Below are 18,799 nucleotides of genomic sequence, written 5' to 3' on the forward strand. Positions count from 1 at the left end.
GCGCCGCTCATGAAAAGTGCGGGAAGGAGCCGTTGCGAGATGCTTTCTTGGACTAAACACAAAACCGTTTATTAAGACAGGCCATAAAGCCTACAAACTCAAGCGAGTCGCGTCAGGACGCGCCCAGGTGCTCACATGCTATATGCAAATGATTGCATTGTCGCAGAAGGTATCTTCAGTGGCCAAGTTCCAAGTCGAGGGCTCGAAGGTGCGGATCCGAAGGGGCGTTTTAGTTTTGTAACTGGAGCCACTGTGGTGCAAGTACACTCAACTGAAAGCCTGAGTGTTAACTACAGGGGATGTCGAACTCGGGACACATCACATTGGAGCGCACCATCTCGGGAAACAAATTGCTTAATATGATCAGCTGGCGCGAACTGGCATGGGTAATTAGAATGACAACAATGCCGATACGCCGGTCAATTGGTGGTCGAGTTTATTGCCTCCAGTCATCCAGAAGGCATTCTGAACCTCCGGCGGAAAACCGACCAGTGGCAGCAAGTTTCAGGTGGACTGGATGGGTATTTAGATGAGGCTGACGTTTGTTCAAAATCCTCGTCCTTCTCATGTGATGCAGGACCTTCTCGAAGGTGGAGAATGCTGCAAGAGAAGCCGCGTGTGCAACGGCAAGGATATCCAGGATCGATGCAAAAAGGCCATTCTAATTCGACGGGAAAAGCTTCGACAGACCGACAGGACCGATATATTGTGTCGTTTAGCGGTTTACTTGAAATGTTCATATCTTTTTGTTTTGCCTTTTTGGGCTCAGATCACAGTCAATTAACCTTCATGACCTACCTCCCAAGGCGTCTGCCCAGCCAATCGTGGTTGAGCCTCCCGTCCAAATTTCCCGAGATTGCAAGACATGGGCTTCAGAGGCGCAGAGTGCAGTTCAGGAATCTGGATCACTTGCACCCTTGATCTATTCCCTGACTGATCACAGGTATTTCTCGTGCGCCAAGCTTTTCAGAAAGGCATTGATTAGCCGTTGACAGGCTAGATGGCAAGTTTGGATAAATTGATCGACACTGAGAACTTGGATGGACGACAACCGTGCATACCTATATGTCGACAATTATCGTAACATTTTATCACGAATTTAGCCCCTTTTACCGGCGTAATTATACTGCGGTATCATGAGCCGTACGCAGGAACAGAACAGGAGCAAGAACTTGAAATGTTGGGCGAGTTATTACTGCTACAAAGGATCGTCTGACTTCAAGTTTGCTTTGTTGAGAACTGACTGATGGTAAGTGATAACGTTATGCCTCGAAAGAAGGATTTAAGTTCAAGACCATAACGTCCGTATACTTGCACGACCCGGTAGGACTTGCTCATGTGGAAACCCATCAGTCTGGCGCTATCGCAGCACGCTATTGTGTACCTACGTAAAGGGGCACGCGTATAGCAAAATAGGCTCAGGGCTAACATATGGTGGAAGTCAGTCACGAGAAGTCGTTGCCAAGAGCTGTCACTTCAAACCCCCCCTCCTCTCATGGAAAAGGACCAAAGAGCAGGACGGGATAAGGATGGCGAACGGCGGATGTCTTGAGCGACGAGATAAAGGAGAAGAAAGAAGAACTCAAAGCGGCTAACATGGACACGACGGTTATTGTGTTGATTAGTGTTATATAGCATTGTCACCAGCTGCTGCTATGGTGTCGGGGGCGCAAGTTCAGTTTCTAGGGAACCTTGGAAGTTCTCGACTCCAAGAAACTCCACTCGTCCCATTGGAATCCATCGTGGATAGTCCACCGATCATTGTGTCGTCGAGCGAGACCGCTAGGCAACCCGCATTCCATCGCCATCGCCATCGTCATCGAGATATGGCAAGCTGGTTCATTCTCAGGAGGAGCATGAACCATTAAAGATCTACCCACAAGTCGTAAATTAAATGTACTGTAAGTAAACATGGGATTTAGCCCAGCAGAGCACTAGAGGGTCCGGTGATGGCTTAGTTACTGGGCAATACTTGGTCCACTGGGCAATAGTCCACTGAACAAAGTGTCGATTGACAGGAACCTGAGCCTGCACGGCACCCTCTGCTAGGGTTGTCAATTTCTATTTCTATTAATCACAAGAGAAAGTTGGATGGACGAATGAGAACTAACAAGATAGTACCTCGCAAGCACGACGACTGCTGCTTTGTGACCCCTGCTCCCCCATCAAGGCGTTGGTTTTGCCCTGGTTTAGCCCCTACTTGCGGAAAAGGCAATTTCCTGAGGTGCCCCAAAGGGCATAAGCGCCGTTGTCCACTGCCCCACTGGCCGTCCGTTCCTGCAGTAGCGCAGCTGGCGTGGCCAATCGAGCCAGTGCAGAGCCAGTGCTAAGCCAGTGCACACGCACTCCCCAATCTCAATCTCAATTCACTCCTCAATTCATTCTCCCCCCCGGGCCCCCTGGCCCAGCAGAGAGCTAAGGAGAGCTACAGGTGGGCCGCCCTCACGTCGAGGTTCCCTTTTCTCCCTCGGACGCCCATACCGCCTGCTTCGCATCCCTTCACTCATTTGAATCCTCACGACAAGCAAACCATCGCGTCTGTTCCCCTCGTCCAACTTGAGTGTCCTCGGACCTCTATCACATTCTTTTGGAACCTTGCGAATATCGAGTCACTCGTTACCTCGTATTACGACAAGAAACAAACACAAGAAAATTTAATTCACAAGGAAATAGTCTCCAGCCAACATCCATCGTATATCGTCAAAACCAGCACCCGTCTCCAGAAAGCTGACTCACGTTATACGGTAAGCAATCACCGAAACTAATATACGCACTCCTCTTTCGCGTGAGATGACTGTATATTCATTCTGTATACTTGCCACCATGCCTCCCATTTTTCTTCTTCTCCATCTGCCACCCACAAACAATATGTGTCGATGTATATATCTACATGTACACAGTTGCTCTATTTGTTGATCGGCACATGGCTAACTGTAACCGCAGATACCCTATTTACTCAATTAATTCACATATATTAGATCGATTGGATAACCCTAAGACTCTTCAAGATGAAGTACACAATCATGAACCTCGCCTTCGCGGCGACCCTGGCTGCCGCCCAACCTCACAACCACGGCCACGGCCACTTGCACCAAAAGAAGGGTTCTCCTGTCGAGAAGCGCGCTGATGTTGTTACTACCATTGAGGCTGCTACCGAGACTGCTTACGTTCTCGGCGACAAGGTTGTCACCCCCGACGAGGCCAAGGCTGGTATTGAGAAGGGTCTCTACATCGTCGTTGGCGAGACTACTCCCACATACACTGCACCCGCCGTGTCCAGCACTGCCGAGACTGGCAAGGTCAATGCCCAGTTCTTCGAGTACGCCACCAAGAAGTCTTCGTCATCCGCCACTTCCTCGTCCTCCACCTCCTCGACGACCATCGTCACCAGTTACTCCGCTGCCAAGCCCACCTCGTCCTCGACCTCAACTAGTGCTGCTGCCGCCACTACCAGCAAGGCCTCCAGCAGCTCTGGCGGCTCCGGCGTCACTGCCGAGTTCCCCAGCGGTGAGATCGACTGCAGCCAGTTCCCCTCTGACTATGGTGCTGTCGCTGTCGATTACCTCAACACGGATGGTTGGACCAGCATTCAGCAGACTCCCTACTACACCGAGGGTGACAGTGCCATCTCGTACATTGTTACTGGTATCTCTGGTGACAGCTGCACAAAGGGCTCTTTCTGCTCCTACGCTTGTCCTGATGGATACGTCAAGTCTCAATGGCCTGACGCCCAGGGAGCAACTGGACAATCTATTGGCGGTCTGTACTGCAACAGCAAGGGCAAGCTCGAACTCACCCGCTCTGGCTACACCACCCTGTGCCAAAAGGGCTGCGGTGGCATCACGATCAAGAACAAGCTGAGCAGCGGAGGTGCCGCCGTCTGCCGTACCGACTACCCTGGCACCGAGTCCATGGTTATCCCTCTTTGGACTGAGGCCGGCTCATCCTACGACTTGACCAACATCGAGTCTGCCAATTACTACACCTGGGGAGGCGCTTCCACCACTCTCCAGTACTATGTTAACCCCAAGGACGTCGCAGTTGACGATGCCTGTGTCTGGACTTCCCTCACCAACCCTTTGAGTGCTGGTAACTGGGCACCAATCAACGTCGGCCTTGGAAAGAACAGTGAGGGCTTGACCTTTTTGTCCATTTTCAACAACGCCCCGACCTCGACTGCCGTTTTGGATTTCGACGTTGTTATCAGTGGAGACATTGTTGGAGACGCGGAATGCTACTACAAGTCTGGCAGCTATCCCGATGGCGGTACCGGCTGCACTGTAAGTCTCAAAACTGTTCCCTATCACGGCCTAGCCGACACTAACTCCTCTTTCAGGTTGCTGTCACAGACGGTGGCTCTGCTACTATCACCTTCCAGGAGTCGTAAATATCACTCGCGGTGGCCCATCTGGTTTCATATCACGTCTTGGTTCTATTTTGTATTTCTTAAGGATACCTACTGCCATCTACAGTCTCGACAGGCGCCGAGCTTCGAAGTCATCTACATCGAGAAAATAACATGGCGAATCTAATTTTTATTGTGTATAATTTAAAGGGGGTTCAATACCGGCGACTGTGGAATCGCGCACGGCCTGGCTCTGGCGCAATATACACATCAGGAGACGAGATGTTAACAGGGCGGCAAGGAAAACTCAATAAACCAAGGACGGAAGCTGGTGCGGCCAAACTCACCTTAGACTTGGGGATGACTCGAATCGTATGGGGATCACGAAGTGGTGCAAACGACCCCTGCCACCAGACAGACTTCATCTTTCTTTTGTTAGCATCTCGTCAATTTTTTGCCTGATGTGTTATCACAGTCCACCGGTGGTGGAACGGAGAAGGCGGGTTAGCTGAATTTGTTTTGATCTACTTTCAATTTTGAGGTCAAGACTTTTGATGTATAGTTGCAGATATGGCATAATTCAGTTTCTACGTCTCGAAACTCGTCATGTGAGGCCCCTGCTACAGTCCAGTGTCAATGTTACTCCAGCTAGTCGGCCCCAGCTCGTTGGTCTCCTGCAAGCTATAACGTGATAAACGCGTGGCCTGGAGAGTATAGATGGGCGTTGCTTATACTTCTCAACAGCATGCGCAATCCCTGGTTCTTCCCCTCGTGTCGTATGTTCCTTGCATTGACAGCTGCACGCTCGAACCTTAAAGCTGCGTTCGGGTGCTGTGCTGTGGATACGAAGTCTTGCGCATTAGGCACTTAACTACAACATGGCTATTGAGGCTACTACACGAGACTACGCTGCTTCCATTTATCAATCTCTGCTTGACTCCTTTCCTCCCAAAACCCGGTAAGTAGAAGACAGTGAGATACGTAGACATGCAACACGCCCTGCTATGCAAGAATGAAATCGAAATGACCCATGCAAAAGAATCCATATGACATCCCAATGCAACGCAAGATCTGCAGCAAAACTCCTTGGACGTGAATCAAATTCTTCCGTACCCTCCCGCCAACACCTTGCTTCTCATTCTCCTCACGTTCCACCACACGAACCCGACCAGCGCCACGCCAATCACCAGTCCCAATGTTAACAATATCAGGTTCACGGGAATAGGATCGTTACGGAACGTCTTGTGAAATAGGTAGTCTAGCCCGCTCTGGCTGAAGTTGAAAAGACCCGACAAACAGATAATGGTCCCGTAGACAGTGCCGAAAGTGCGGAACCCGAAGACCTTGGCGCTGTAGTCGCTGACGGCCGTGTAATAAAAGGGACGATAGAGGACAAACAGAATAATGTTTGCGTACGCGGCCCACTCGAAAGGCAAACAGCCAAGCACGCCGATCGTAGTGGCAACCGACACGAGCGTCGTGAGCACAGTAACGGTGCTCAAACGGTCGAGGATAAGACCAATAAAGGGGATAGAGATGATACCACCAAGCGGTAGCGCGATGTCGAAGAACGTGTTGATCTCGGCAGCCTTCTCCGCAGAATCAAAGATCTCCTGGTATTGCGGCCGAATGGTAGCCACGAAATAGTTGATCCTCGTCATCTGCACGACGGTGAACAGGCAAATCAGCCAGAACCATGCCGATGAGATCTGCTCGGAAATGGTATTGTTGTGCATGATACCCCAGACCCCGCTGATCTCGTTTTTGGCTTCCTCCCGCTTTACCTGCTTATCGGCCTTCGCAGAACCGAGCAATTCCTCAATCTCCTGGACCACCTGCTCGTGGGCCTCGCGCTGTTGCTCCCGTCGCTCCTCGCGCAGCAGAGCTGTTTCCTCGTCGATCTGATCATCGACGGCCTCCTCGTTTGAGGCAATTCGCGCATCGCTCTCCTGTCGGTCGATATCCTCGATAATCTCTCCGACCGTCTTGTAAGACTGTGCGGGAAGTACCGTGAACTGCAGGACGACGATGACCACAGGCACAACCAAATAAGCTAGGAAGAACTCATGGTGCCCAAAAGAACCTCCCGAGCCCTCGAAAACGAGACGATACACGAGGAAAAGCGCGCTCGAGGCATCGAAGGCGCCCGTGATGAGGGCCAGAATCAAACCTGAGTGCTTCGGGAAGGCGTTGGAGAGCTGGAAGCTCGAGATATATAAGAATGGCCCACCCAGAGCAAGAAAAAGATACCCCACGAGGAAGGCGTCGAAGGGCAGCTCTTGGGCAAAGGACATGACCAGCGAGCCGATGGCGAGTGACATGGCACCTAAGCAGCCACATACACGGGGACCATAGCGGTCAAGGATGGCGCCGATTGGTAACGCTGCAACGTTGGTCGCAACAGCGGCAACTGTGAACATGAGGTTCAAATGGATCTCGATGCAAGTATCATCGCCACGGCATACTTCCTGATATGCACCCTCCGTCTTGAGGACGGGCTTAATGGCAGCATAGCCAAACACGACGCCGGCAGAAAAGAGACAGTAGGTAACGGTCACAGCTAATTGAACTGCAAATGCGTTAATCCAATCGTGTTTATCATGGAATATGCGAGAGTAGACTGACCGATTCTTTTCCATCTTGGTACTTCAAAGGCACCGACTGAAGCGACTTGAGGATCGTCTTTGGGAAGAGCGGGTGCCCACGATTCCGGCAGCGGGTTGAACGTGAGCTTGCGAGCTCGTTCGGAGGCTCCAATGGAGGCATCGGAGCCACGGCGAGATCTCAAGCCATCCTCAGACACACTCACAAAAGTCTCCAACGAGGCGACGCGATGTAGAGACATGGTTGAGGTATAGCTATAAAATATGCTTTTTTTTTCCCCTTTCCCCCCTGCCGAGATGAGAGATGCAAGGCACAAACCGTAACAACCGACTATGTATCAAAACCCCCCCCGCGAACGTTAAACCTTGAAAACCTGCAAGATCAACTTAGTTTCCCCCGCCTTAACTTGCACGCTCCCGCGACGCAAATGACAGCTGTATCAAGTCAACCTTAGCTGTGATACGATTGGATTTTAACGGAGGTATATTCGAAGCAATTCGCCAACAATGGCAAGCAGACGAAAGCTTCCAACGGAGGACCTAGCGATGAGAGCTTCTGCTCTTGTAAAAGGGTGATTGGAGAGGAGGTATTGAGTAATAACACAGCTCGATGACGAAAGACGGTCACAAAGATTCGGCCACGACCAAATCACAAAGTTTTCTGACTGTTATTCTCCAAGGTCGATCTCTTTAGCTGCCGCCTAGTACCGTGGCGCCGTAAAAATGAAAATAACTGGACAGCAACGATTCAAGCACAATGCAAAAGGGCTGCTCGACAACAACGTGCGTGTACCAACCTTGTTATTAAACAGAAAGTCAAACTGTACAAGGACCATGGGGCGTGCAAATATTTTCTTCTCTCTCTCTCCCCCTTCCAGATAAATTGGGCCGACGCCGGCCGTATCGTTGCAAGAGGCAAAAAGCTGTTACTCGATACGTTCGAGCAATTGCAACTTGGATATGCAAGGAGTGTCTTGGCCCATTCAATGTATCGTTTATCGCTGCGTTGAGAAAATTTCTTTCTCTCCGAGAAAGCTGTATCCTGCTGGCCACATGATCCGTCTGGTGGTGGGTATTGTACATGCATGTACAAGCCCCGAGGTTCCCACATCGCGGTGATCCCCTGTTCGCCCCCGTCTCGCTATGCGGCGCTGGCGATTTTGGTATTACCCCGCTAACTGCAGGGCTGCCGGCGTGTTCCGCACCAGTGGCATCCAGCGGGCTTTAGTGGATGTAGGCGTCATTGGACCAGAAAAGTAAGCGATGCGTTAGGGCGATTTATCATGGTGGTGGCTTCCGATGCATGGTACCCGCTGGTCTACATTGAGACGTCAGTCATGGCGAGTTCAACCTCAATGTTAAGAATTTCTTTGCATATTGCTACGCCGGCGTTGAGGAAGAGAAAGGGAGTGAGAGTGACATCTCTGGGTGCGCCAAGCCATTTCCTTTTTTTTTTTTTTTTTCTTTCCTGTTTTTTCAGCTCTCTTTTTGAGTGACACCACAAGCAGTGGATATGGGATTTGGCGCACCCTCGAACGTATAGCTGATCAGCCATCCATTCTCTTGATTTGGATAAAGAACACCAAGCTGCCGAGAGAGATTCAGTGGGTAGTCTGGAAATGCATACTGACAGACACCTCACTAGCAAAACGCAAGATAACGTAAGTGGTTCTAGTACACCAATAACGGCAAGCCTCAAGTCGTAAGCCCGATTCTTATGTCCGCTGCCTACACCAATAGACTGTACCTCTGCACCCTTGTCTTATGCTTAATCCAGCCACGCACTTGCATCTTGTGCGACATGCGACTGTTAGATGGGCAGTTACGTAAGTCTTCAGACAGGATCTTGCGATCTTGATACGCGCATATGCTCTGAACTCTGCTCCCCCAAATGCTTCCATTAGTTGAGTACAACATATAATGCTCAAGTGTCTACAGGTGTCCTGTGACTTTCAATATCAATGACATATTATGTTGAATATCTTATCTAGCTTAGCTACAGTTCATACTTGGTAGACGAAGTGCCATAACTACGATTCAGTGGGCGTAACGACAACACCCTGACCGTCACAGTACTGCACGAAGCCATTTAGGCCGCAAGCACCACCATCCTGCTTGATAACGGTCGAAAACCCCCCGAAAGGACTGCCACAAACGCTCTCATAGTCCGCATCGCTTGCCGGGCTTACGGGACAAACAGTGTCGTCGTCATCGGTCGATGCTTGGACACTTGCGGGATACTCGATCTGAAGGACTGGCTTACCCTGCTGTGCGTACGCTTCTTCAAAGTCCGTACAGAAATCATACTCTAGACAACTTTCCAGGACTGCAAAATCCGTTATCCCGCCAGCCAGCAAGCCCTCTGTCAGCTCGCCAGCATTTTTCTGGCCCAGGAGTTTTCCAGCCTCATGAATAGGCTTAGCCAGCTCGCCAAGGAACGTGACATACGCGCTTTCATCAAGTTTGGTTTCGCCGTCCTTGGAGGTAAGCTCCTGGCTGAAGGCGTCGACATTGTCTGGGTCGAAACCATCGCAGCCAGCGGCAATGCCCTTGCTGATGCGTGCGACCATGAGATCGACAACGGTCTGCGCTGACACGTCCACACTACATACTTTGGTGTCAGTAGTTGTTCTTTTAGTGATTGGTTGAGGCCCTTTTGGGAGTATTATAAACCAGCCACAAACAGATCGATCACCTCCGATACGCAATTTCGACTCTGTAGACATGCTAGAAAACTTGAAAGATGATTCCGGAAATTACTTACTAGTACTCGCCCTCCCAGTCGCCGATGCCGCCGTATGTGTAGCCTGAGAAGGAGTTGAAATCATCATCCCATATCTGAACGCCGCCACCGTTGAAGTAGCAGACTATGAGGATATCATCGCCATTGTGCTCCTTGGAGAATGTCAACGGCAAGTTCATATCCGGAACAGAAGGAAGGACCATACCCGAAGTTTCTGAATGGCTGTCTTACCGTCATCGTCCTCGCCAATGGCCTCCCACAGATCTAGCGTCCACTACAACATTCAAAGTCAGCAAACACTTCTTCATGATGGTTTGTGGCGCCCCGCGAGTATTACGGAGGCGGCTTCCAAGAGCTCGATCGCCCTGTATTGGCGATATACGCTTCACAGATATGCTGAACAGGATGGAGATGATTCGAAAATTGCTTACGACTTTGGCGTCCGCGGGCTCGATGGCGCCACTGCCAGAGAAGTCGATCGGGTCATGAATTTCGATCTGCCATTTTGCACCCTGAGGAATTGTGGTTGCCCGTGCAGTGAGACCATTGCCACGGATCGACGGTGAGCCCAGGCCCACTCCTGCCAGGAGTGAGATAGCAGTATATGGCTTTCCCGCCCACATTGTTCAGGGTGCAGATAGTAGAGAGAATGGATTAAGGTTCGGATAAAAGAGGAGCGGGTATGAGCACTAATTAGGCATTATTTGTTCGGCGTAGAAAAAACCGCTGTCTTTTTAAAGAAGAAGCGATTGTATGGTTGTGGAAATGTTTATAGGATTCATTCACCTCTCCTAGCTCTGGGAAGCGAAAGTCCACTTTGTCTCGGCCCAAGACGTATCAATGCATCATGTTTGTGATGACATGGTCTGATTGGCTCCATTGTGGAACGAGACATTTCAGGATGCTGTAGGTAATGTGGACTGCCATTGTACAATCGAGGTTTTCGTGGCCGAGAATAGAATTCGAGATGTCAGAACGGCCGAAGGATTCAGGTCGCACTACTGGTAATGCCACAATGAGGTAATGCTCACGCTATACGATTGGTGTAGCACTTTAGCGAAATTGGTGAGATTTAGCTTGGTCCTGCGATGGGATTACAGCAGCTAGCTAAACACGAGCTCTGGGCCCCCACGACCCATGAATGACACGGCACACCTCTGGGTAAAGCAAAACATGGTAAGAGGATGGGACACAAGGGATCAACCGCGGTTGTAAGTTATGGTATGATACCCGAACAGAATTTGATCTCGCTAATATGCTTTCTCTGTCCAAGGATCCGTATACGCTGACTGGTACTTTGCGCCGAGTTCCAAGCATAATATACCCAGGATAATGCTATATTAGTAGCTTTTGCCTACCAACGCCAATGATCAATACCCTACTCCGTACATGACTGCAAATTGGTAACACCTAACCCGAAACACCATACATCCTACTCGTCTCTCAAAGGCATTTTCGAGGCCATCAGCAGGATCTAGTGCTCCATTGGCACTGCGACACCCTCTTCCTTGTCTTTCCGGCCCTCCTCATCTTGTTCGTCCATTTCCTCTTTCATTCTGTGCTCGACCTCATCTCTGACGCCCCCGAGATCGGGAGGTATAACTGAGCACTGAACGCTGGGTGCTGCACCAACAAAGCGAAGCTGCTCGGTAACGTGTTGTATTATTTCCTGGAGCCGCTTTTGGGTATTTCGATTCTGACGAGCATCTCCCAAAATCTGCTCTATGGTTGGCAGGAGGACACTGTCATACTCAAATGTCTTCCGGTATGGTGTATGTAGCGGGATTTCTGGCGTTTGCGTAATGTTCGTCTGGTTGCCAGTGGCGACAGCAGTCTCGTATGCCCAGGCTCGGGCAACATTTTTTGGCGTATAGCCTCCACCACCAACGATAATCAGAGGAACGCCGAGCCCTTTGCAATATTCGAGACATGAAGCATGTCCTTGCACGAGAAGGTTGAACTTGCCAAGCCTATCTCCGGCCAAGGAATCAGCACCACACTGGAGAACAATGGCCTCGGGCCGAAACTTGTCCACACAACGGGAGATGACGTTTTGGAAAAGCCACTGGTATTGCTCGTCTGTAATGCCATCGTTCAGGGGCACATTTATAGCATGGTGTGCGCCTGGGTTGTGCTCGCTCTTGGGGCCGTTGTCCTCTAACGATCCTGTCCCGGGGAAGAAGTTCATAGGGTCGTACTTGTGGAAAGACACCGTCATGACACGGTCAGTAGAGAAGAAAGCCTCCTCGACACCATCGCCATGATGGACGTCGATATCGATGTAGAGAACCCGTTTGTGGATGCGCAATAATTGTAAAATGGCGACCACGATGTCGTTGATATAACAGAACCCCGAGGCTTCCGATCTCTTGGCATGATGTAGCCCTCCACCCCAAGCAATGGCAATGTCAGACTGCTTCGTACATAATTTTCTGGCGGCATCCAAAGAGGCTCCGCCAGATAGCGAACAGTAATTATAGAGGCCTTCGAAAAGCGGGCAGTCACTACCTCCCAGATTGAACCTTATGTCCGAGCCAATTCCGTCTAAATCAAGCGGCGTTGGTTGGGGGGCAACTGTTGCAAGAAAATCGATGTAATCTGATGTGTGGAAAGAGGTTAATTCATCATAGGTGGCCGCGCGCGCCGTATAGTTCTTCATAGTGTAGTGCATGCCATAAGCGGTGACAAGCCCCTTGGTGAGGGTGAGTCTCCAAGGTTTCATGGGATGGGTTTGACCGAAGTGGTGCCTCTCCATCTCTGGATTGTAATGGAACGAGACATCATAGCCTTTGGGAGCCGTAATACCCAGCTCCTGCATGGTGCGCTTGGCCTTATTCCTATAAGCGGCATTCTCGAGCTCGGAAGGTCGATCCAGAGGCTTGAAGACCTCTTCCACGATAGGCTCATTTTGAATGTGAGGAAGATAGTTGGGCTTTGGTAGCCGATAAGTGTACGGGTCCGACCTATCTATATCCATTGCAAGGGACATGTACGCGCACGCGTAAGTATGTACTCAGACGTGAACAATACGGAACGCTCCCAGATGAGAATCCCTGTATCGACTGTTCCCTGGCAGCTCAAAAAGCCGGATCAACAGGATATAGAACAGCGGGTAAAAGTATTAGGATCTTGTTGATCCCTTGGATCTGACAGGCAAATTAAATGGATGAGATTGGAACTTCCAAAAGTTTTGAAGTGGACCCTGAAGAGAGCCGCAAGCCCTTTGATCTCGGCTTGTCTGTTGCGGGAGGAAATGTTGGGTTTGTGCTTCTACCATGGGACGCTGGGTGGGTGGTGACAAGAGGACTCCGTATCTGGCTGGCTACGTTAGACGTCAAACATGAAGGATGGCGAAGAAGAGAGGCCAGCGTCTGCGTTGCTAACGGAAGCTTGCCAACGTCAAGGTAGTTGAGTGAGGTGCGACAATCTTGGAGACCGGGATGCCCCATATTGTGCTTGACTTGTGCCGTTTGCGGTTAAGCTTGGCCAGACTAACGTGGGCTGCAGGCAGGTACCGCCAACGCGGATTTATTATTACAAGTAACTACGGAGTACGGACACCCAGACAGCAGACCTCAGCAGACCTGCGGATCTCTACAGCATTTACATACATACATACATACTGTACATAGGAAGCGCCTAGCTGCATATCCCATCCCCACCTTCAGGCACTGAAGAAAATATGTATTAAACTGGAGGGCAGGCTGAAGTGGTCTTGACCGGCCTTGCGCCTCACGCCTCGCGCCTCCCCACACCGTCCCGCCTTGCAGCATACATAAGTTAGCGGGCTCGTAATTAATTACTCCTGGATTGGACTGGAGTCGCTGGACTGGACCGTTGTTGGCACCGACCACGCGGTTTTTTCTTTTCAATTCCGTACAACCTGTATCGTGTTTGCCCAAGGAGAAAGAAAGTAACCTCATTCGGATAAACTCCAGCAGGGGACATCTGTTGAGCAGTGGGAAGTTCTAGTCCCACTGGGTCGCCGTTGACATCTGACTCAGGGCGCTGAAGGTGAGCCAAAAACCCACGCTCGTACATCATCATCACCATCATTATCATCATCATCATCGTCATCATCATCACCAGCCTCGTCGTTGCTTCGTGCTATCCATCCCCATCTGGACAGCTCGGGACTACTACTTGCGTGTATTGCTACAAACGTCCTTTGTACCCTCCCACTCGTCGTATCTCGACAAGTACATCTTCTCTGTCTCTGATATACAATACCCTCTTGGGAGGAAAGAAACGTCGAGGCATAAGGGAAAAGGAAAACAAGCAGCCCCCCCTAAAAGAAGAAGAGGAAAAAAGAAGGGGGGAAAAGAAAAGAAAAGAAAAGAAAAAAGAAGAGAAGAGAAGAGAAGAAAAGAAGAGAAAAGAAAGAGAGAAAGAAAGAAACATGCTTCTGTCATAAGACTTTCACTTGTCATTCATATACTCGCGCCATCCCCCGGCAAACTGGGTCACGTTAACAGCGATGCCTAGAGACGACCTATCCATCGACTTCGTACACAAGATGGCGCCCTCGGTGGAGGCGCAAGACCCAGGCCTCATTCTTGACGACTGGGTCCACCGAACCTCGAACCTACACGAAGAGATACGCTTCCTTCAGGACGAGATACACGACAAGGACCGCGCGTACCACGAGTGCGTAAAGACCATAGAGGACAGCGATGGCAAGATACAACGATGGATACGCGCCAACACCAGCGCCCAGCCGAATCCTCGCGAGGATTTCCTGCGCAACACCATACATACCAACTATGCCAAAGCCGAGCGGCTCGCCTTGGAGAAGACAAACCTGTCAGCAAGACTAAGCCAGCTGCTCGAGAAACATTTGCGACATTTAGACGGACAGATCAAGCTCCTGTACGATCGCGGAGAGCCGGGCTTCGTGAACCCAGACGAGACTCCCTCAGTACTACGACCGAGTGCTGCCAACCATAGCATCCCCAGTACCAAGTACAGTGGCGTCGCTGCCTCGTCGTTAGGAACCATAACCAGTACTAGCTCGACACCCGGCGCAAGGCCCACCAACCTGCAAGTTAGAACAACCCAAGCTCAGAATCACCCCAGCTCTGCGCCTGCTTCCCCAGCCGCCACCATTATTCTAAATCGTAAAGACCGCCAGTCCTCGGCCGACCCTGGAAGCGGCATCCCTAAGAGGGGCCCGCGTACTGGCAGTGGCCTGGGCAACGCGCCTACAGCATCAAGCGGTCTTGCGCGACACTCGTCTATCGGTCCAGGAACACCGAAAGCCGGCACCCCAGCCGGGAGTAGAGCAGGCAGTGCCGGGCCTCGGGCCACTAGCAAATCACACGGCGGCGTTCGCAAAGGTACTCCGAGCGGCACAGCGGGACGTAAGAAGCCCCCGAACGCCAAATCGGGCCTGAACCGCGTGAAGCAGGCCGGAAGGTCCAAGGGCTCGCCCACCTCGACGGTCGATAGTGAGCTGTCTGACGCCGAGTCGGCCACCAGCTCGCATGCGGGGTCGCGGGCTGGCAGTACGCCGGCGCCCTCAGCCGCCACCAGTCACTTACCTCACAAAAGGTCGCACAAGCGCAACGGGGATGTTGAAGACATGGCCGATAGCGATGGCGATGCCAGCGGGTCCGGCGAAGAAGAGGACGAAGAGGGCAAGAAGTACTGTCTATGCCAGCACGTGTCGTATGGCGACATGGTGGCTTGTGACAACCCAGACTGTCCGTACGAGTGGTTCCATTGGAATTGTGTTGGTCTCAAGAGTGAGCCCGAGGGACGCTGGTTCTGCCCTGAGTGCCGTGAACAGAGAAAAAAGGGGAAATAGTGCAAAACACCAGTACTAATACTTGGGTTTGAGCAACATGATTTACGAAGGAATGACAGACCCAGCCGGCCCAAACGGGCCTGAGGCATCTTGCGTTCAGCAGCAGAAGGCCTGCGTATGCAGTAATGATACCACAAATACTACATCAGGCGTCCCGCGGTGCTTGACTTGACATGTGCGTGTTGTCCTACTACAAATTTAAGATATATATATTATGATGTTCAAAGACAAATTGTCTCCAGGTTTCAGCATTTCCGTAAATGTCGTAGAGCCTTGAACACGGGTACAATGGTGTCAGTGAAAATATGCCAAAGAAACATCGCCGCGTTTAATCACAGGCACATGTGGAAACTGTCTATGAACTTTTTTTCTTTATTCATCTTATTAGATACTAACTCCTGCCACGTTCCGTGCCCCGGTCTGGCCTAAGCGCCTCGACTTTTCCTTTATTTACGCAACGCTGTTTCCTGCTCTAAAAACATGGCCTAGTGCAACTATGAAGCTTCGAAAGAACAATGGAGAGCCATAAGTAGTAACACTAGTGCTCAAGCAGGCGCAAGCTACCCTGGACAACAACATTCTCAAGGATAGATCCCGGGGGCACGTCAATGGTGGAACCTTCCGTTGCCACAATGATGACGGTGCCCTTCAGTACGACACCACGGCCAAGGTTAACGTTACCCGTGATGGTAAGATGGTCCAACTCGACAATCTTTGGGATGGAGGGAATGTGCTTTTGGAAGTCTGAAACCTTCTTGAAGTCACCACCAAGCTTGATCAAAGGAGCGTCACCGAAGCGGCTGGCGCTCATTTGCAGCTGACCGTGCTTGAGCGAGTACAGGTCAGACTTGACGAGGAGAAGATCCGAGCAAGTCTTGACAGGCAAGAAGCGGCGACGCGGCACATTGACACCGTGTGCGTTCTTGAAGTGGCGGATGGCAGCGCCGACAGCGGTCTCGAGCTGAAGGACGGAGACATCAGACTCGCCCTTCTTGTCACCAGGGATGGACTTTCCGTTGGGGATGATCTCCATCTCGAGCTCGTCGTTCTCGACGACACGCTTAATGGCCTTCACGTTCATCCAGATGTTGTTGGTGTTGAAGTACTTGAACTTCTTGATCGACTTGAACTCGTTGACGTGCTCCTTGGGGACCTGGGCAATCTCGAGGAGACGAACGGAGCCCTCGTAGTCGATGATGGTACCACCCTTGACATCGGCCTTGGTCTTGTTCGTCAGCTCCATGACGTACTCAGCACCCGACTCGACCATGTGCTGCAGGATGCGCAGATCAACAACAGCACCCAAGTTGTCAACGTTGGACAGGAAGATGTACTCGATGCCACGCTCGATGAGGGTGTCGAGGACACCAGAGTTGTACAGGGACTCGAAAACATCACCGTGACCAGGAGGGTACCAGTCAGAGATCTGGGAGTCGAAGCTTTTCGGGGCGGGCAGAAGAGAGTCCTTCAAGATTCTGGGGTATCTCGACTGGTTAAAGGTCAAGATATCGACGTTGTGACCCTCGTACTTCTTGATGATAGCAGCAGTGTCATCGTTGGTGTTGAACGAGTTCATGAGGATGAAAGGCACGTTGGTGTTGTAGGTTCGGTTGAGGTATTCAACCTGGCGCACTGAAAGATCCAAGAAGGACATGCCATCACGAACCTCAATAACGGACTTAGGACCAACACAACCCATGGAGGTACCGAGACCACCGTTGAGCTTGAGGACGGCGAGCTTGTTGAGGAAGTTGACGGACTCGGAGTTGGCAAGGTCCTCATAGTCGACGACCTGACCCTCAGCAGGAGGGGCAATACGGTCCCAGTCGCTGTTTTTGGCTTCGTTAGCAAATGGCATGCTTACTCTGATGGGTTTGACATTTGTAATACGTACACAGCGGTGCCCTTTGACTTGTCGTTCAGATACCGGCGGAAGAGGGCAAAGAAATTGTCCATTTCAGTCTCGAACAGCTTCTTCTCCTCGGGGTTCTTGACGGTGCTTGCGAGGTCGGTCAACGCATTGCGCATCTGCGCAGCAGCAACATTTGTCGAGGCATTCTCGAAGGCCTTGCATTCCACGTCAGTCAGTCCTCGGGACATGATGTGCAAGTCGGATGCTGGAGAACGAAATACAACGCAGCGGGGGAGGGAAGTGAAAAGAGGGTCAGCAGCGACGAGGAGTGTCTCGGACTAGAGCTTTGAACAGAGTCAAGAGGCACGAGAGGGGGCTGGCTCATGTGATGGTATGGGAAACCCCTTGTGAGAATAAAATGCCTGCCACAAGTCTGTTCCAATGCCGCGTGGGCATGATCCAGGTGCTGTGCTTGCCCCGTAACAAGGTACTACCACCAAATGCCTTGCTCAACAAGGCATTCATGGCGAATCTGGCAAGAACGGCTTCACAAGCACTTTTCAGCGTCACATGGCTGTTGTTCTTGCCCACAGGTGCTTGAAGGTAGGGCAATCGCTTGTTTGGGCAAGGAGAGAGCAATACAGGGTGACTAACCATGTGAGATCGTGTCTTGCCGTGGTGACGACCAGCGGCATCGCCGTCTTGACCAACGCCAAGGGACGCCTTCAGGTGCGAAGGCAGAGAGCTCTTGATTGCCTGAGCCATTGTGACGTGTAGTTACGGACGGAATCAGAGAAGGAATGGTCGTGTCTCCGTTGCTAGGTTTTCGACGATGAACAAATCGGTCGAGAATAGTACAACAGTTGTGAGTTCTGTTGACCAGGAATGGCGGGGTAGAAATGCGGCTGGGAGCTTCAGGGAGCTTCGACTTTTTCTCGACCGTCAAGTAACTACAGTGAAGCGAAGAGTGAGGAGTTAGCAAATTGACGTCATGTGCAGCACAACCTCCAGAACCCTGTCGGACCATGAGACACAGTGGGATGGACAACCAGGTCGAAACTACCACCAAGTACTACTGCCTACGCCCCAGCACAATCGCAAACTAGACAAAGGCATGCAGGCAAGCTGGCGACACCGCTGGCTAGCAGCATTGTAAAGGGGCAAGGAGCAGCACACGGCGCAGAGATCACCGCTGCTCGCCATCCGAGCAAAACAAGATCTTGACTTACCTCTTCACAACGAACCAGGGTCTTGCAATGAATCGAATCAGAAGTCGGAGCAGAGCAGAGCAGAGGAAATATTGCTGCAGAACTTTGAGGGGCCCTTCCGGCACCTTTTATTGTTTTCAGATCCAGTCAACCCCCCTTCCCACCCCCTCCACGCAGTCTGCAATAAAATATCTCTATTGACATACATGATGGACCGGATTGCCCCGGCAATCTAGTAGTGA

At 51.1% G+C, this 18,799-nt stretch overlaps 6 protein-coding genes across 6 annotated transcripts; 2 read left to right on the forward strand and 4 right to left on the reverse strand.

Annotated features, from left to right (window-relative positions):
• Positions 1-3,023: 3,023 nt before the first annotated feature.
• BKA67DRAFT_530216 (beta-glucosidase) lies at positions 3,024-4,387 on the forward strand (the record flags this gene model as incomplete). The annotated part of the gene is made up of 2 exons (XM_046099206.1): positions 3,024-4,280; positions 4,337-4,387. 2 exons carry the CDS (start codon positions 3,024-3,026, stop codon positions 4,385-4,387), a joined length of 1,308 nt encoding a protein of 435 aa, XP_045964231.1.
• Positions 4,388-4,970: 583 nt separating this feature from the next.
• On the reverse strand, positions 4,971-6,993 carry BKA67DRAFT_546844 (major facilitator superfamily domain-containing protein). Its single transcript, XM_046101414.1, has one exon. The coding sequence runs from the start codon at positions 6,982-6,984 to the stop codon at positions 5,443-5,445; it is 1,542 nt and encodes a 513-aa protein (XP_045964232.1). The 5' UTR covers positions 6,985-6,993; the 3' UTR covers positions 4,971-5,442.
• Positions 6,994-8,796: 1,803 nt separating this feature from the next.
• On the reverse strand, positions 8,797-10,739 carry BKA67DRAFT_40134 (glycoside hydrolase superfamily). The gene is made up of 4 exons (XM_046096695.1): positions 10,123-10,739; positions 9,897-9,965; positions 9,713-9,843; positions 8,797-9,552 (listed from the first exon to the last, which is right to left on the reverse strand). The coding sequence occupies exons 1-4, from the start codon at positions 10,312-10,314 to the stop codon at positions 8,979-8,981; spliced, it is 966 nt and encodes a 321-aa protein (XP_045964233.1). The 5' UTR covers positions 10,315-10,739; the 3' UTR covers positions 8,797-8,978.
• A 426-nt stretch (positions 10,740-11,165) lies between these two features.
• Positions 11,166-12,668, reverse strand: BKA67DRAFT_509812 (histone deacetylase; the record flags this gene model as incomplete). Its single annotated transcript, XM_046097270.1, has 1 exon — positions 11,166-12,668. One exon carries the CDS (start codon positions 12,666-12,668, stop codon positions 11,166-11,168), a length of 1,503 nt encoding a protein of 500 aa, XP_045964234.1.
• A 1,500-nt stretch (positions 12,669-14,168) lies between these two features.
• BKA67DRAFT_653303 (uncharacterized protein) lies at positions 14,169-15,497 on the forward strand (the record flags this gene model as incomplete). Its single annotated transcript, XM_046106341.1, has 1 exon — positions 14,169-15,497. One exon carries the CDS (start codon positions 14,169-14,171, stop codon positions 15,495-15,497), a length of 1,329 nt encoding a protein of 442 aa, XP_045964235.1.
• A 538-nt stretch (positions 15,498-16,035) lies between these two features.
• On the reverse strand, positions 16,036-18,114 carry BKA67DRAFT_509124 (UTP-glucose-1-phosphate uridylyltransferase; the record flags this gene model as incomplete). The annotated part of the gene is made up of 3 exons (XM_046097217.1): positions 16,036-17,326; positions 17,392-17,564; positions 18,004-18,114. The coding sequence occupies 3 exons, from the start codon at positions 18,112-18,114 to the stop codon at positions 16,036-16,038; spliced, it is 1,575 nt and encodes a 524-aa protein (XP_045964236.1).
• Positions 18,115-18,799: the final 685 nt, after the last annotated feature.

This window comes from Truncatella angustata (assembly GCF_020726525.1).
Source record: "Truncatella angustata strain MPI-SDFR-AT-0073 chromosome Unknown BKA67scaffold_1, whole genome shotgun sequence".
Classification (NCBI taxonomy): domain Eukaryota; kingdom Fungi; phylum Ascomycota; class Sordariomycetes; order Amphisphaeriales; family Sporocadaceae; genus Truncatella; species Truncatella angustata.

Bases quoted from the DNA above. Each gene is read 5' to 3' on its own strand.
- BKA67DRAFT_546844 (XM_046101414.1), bottom strand. From the start codon at position 6,984: ATGGAAAAGAATCGGTCAGTCTACTCTCGCATATTCCATGATAAACAC.
- BKA67DRAFT_40134 (XM_046096695.1), bottom strand. From the start codon at position 10,314: ATGTGGGCGGGAAAGCCATATACTGCTATCTCACTCCTGGCAGGAGTG. The intron at 9,844-9,896 runs GTATGGTCCTTC...ACATTCTCCAAG, and splicing joins CAGCCATTCAGAAACTTCGG to GAGCACAATGGCGATGATAT. The intron at 9,553-9,712 runs GTAAGTAATTTC...CAAAGTATGTAG, and splicing joins GACTGGGAGGGCGAGTACTA to TGTGGACGTGTCAGCGCAGA.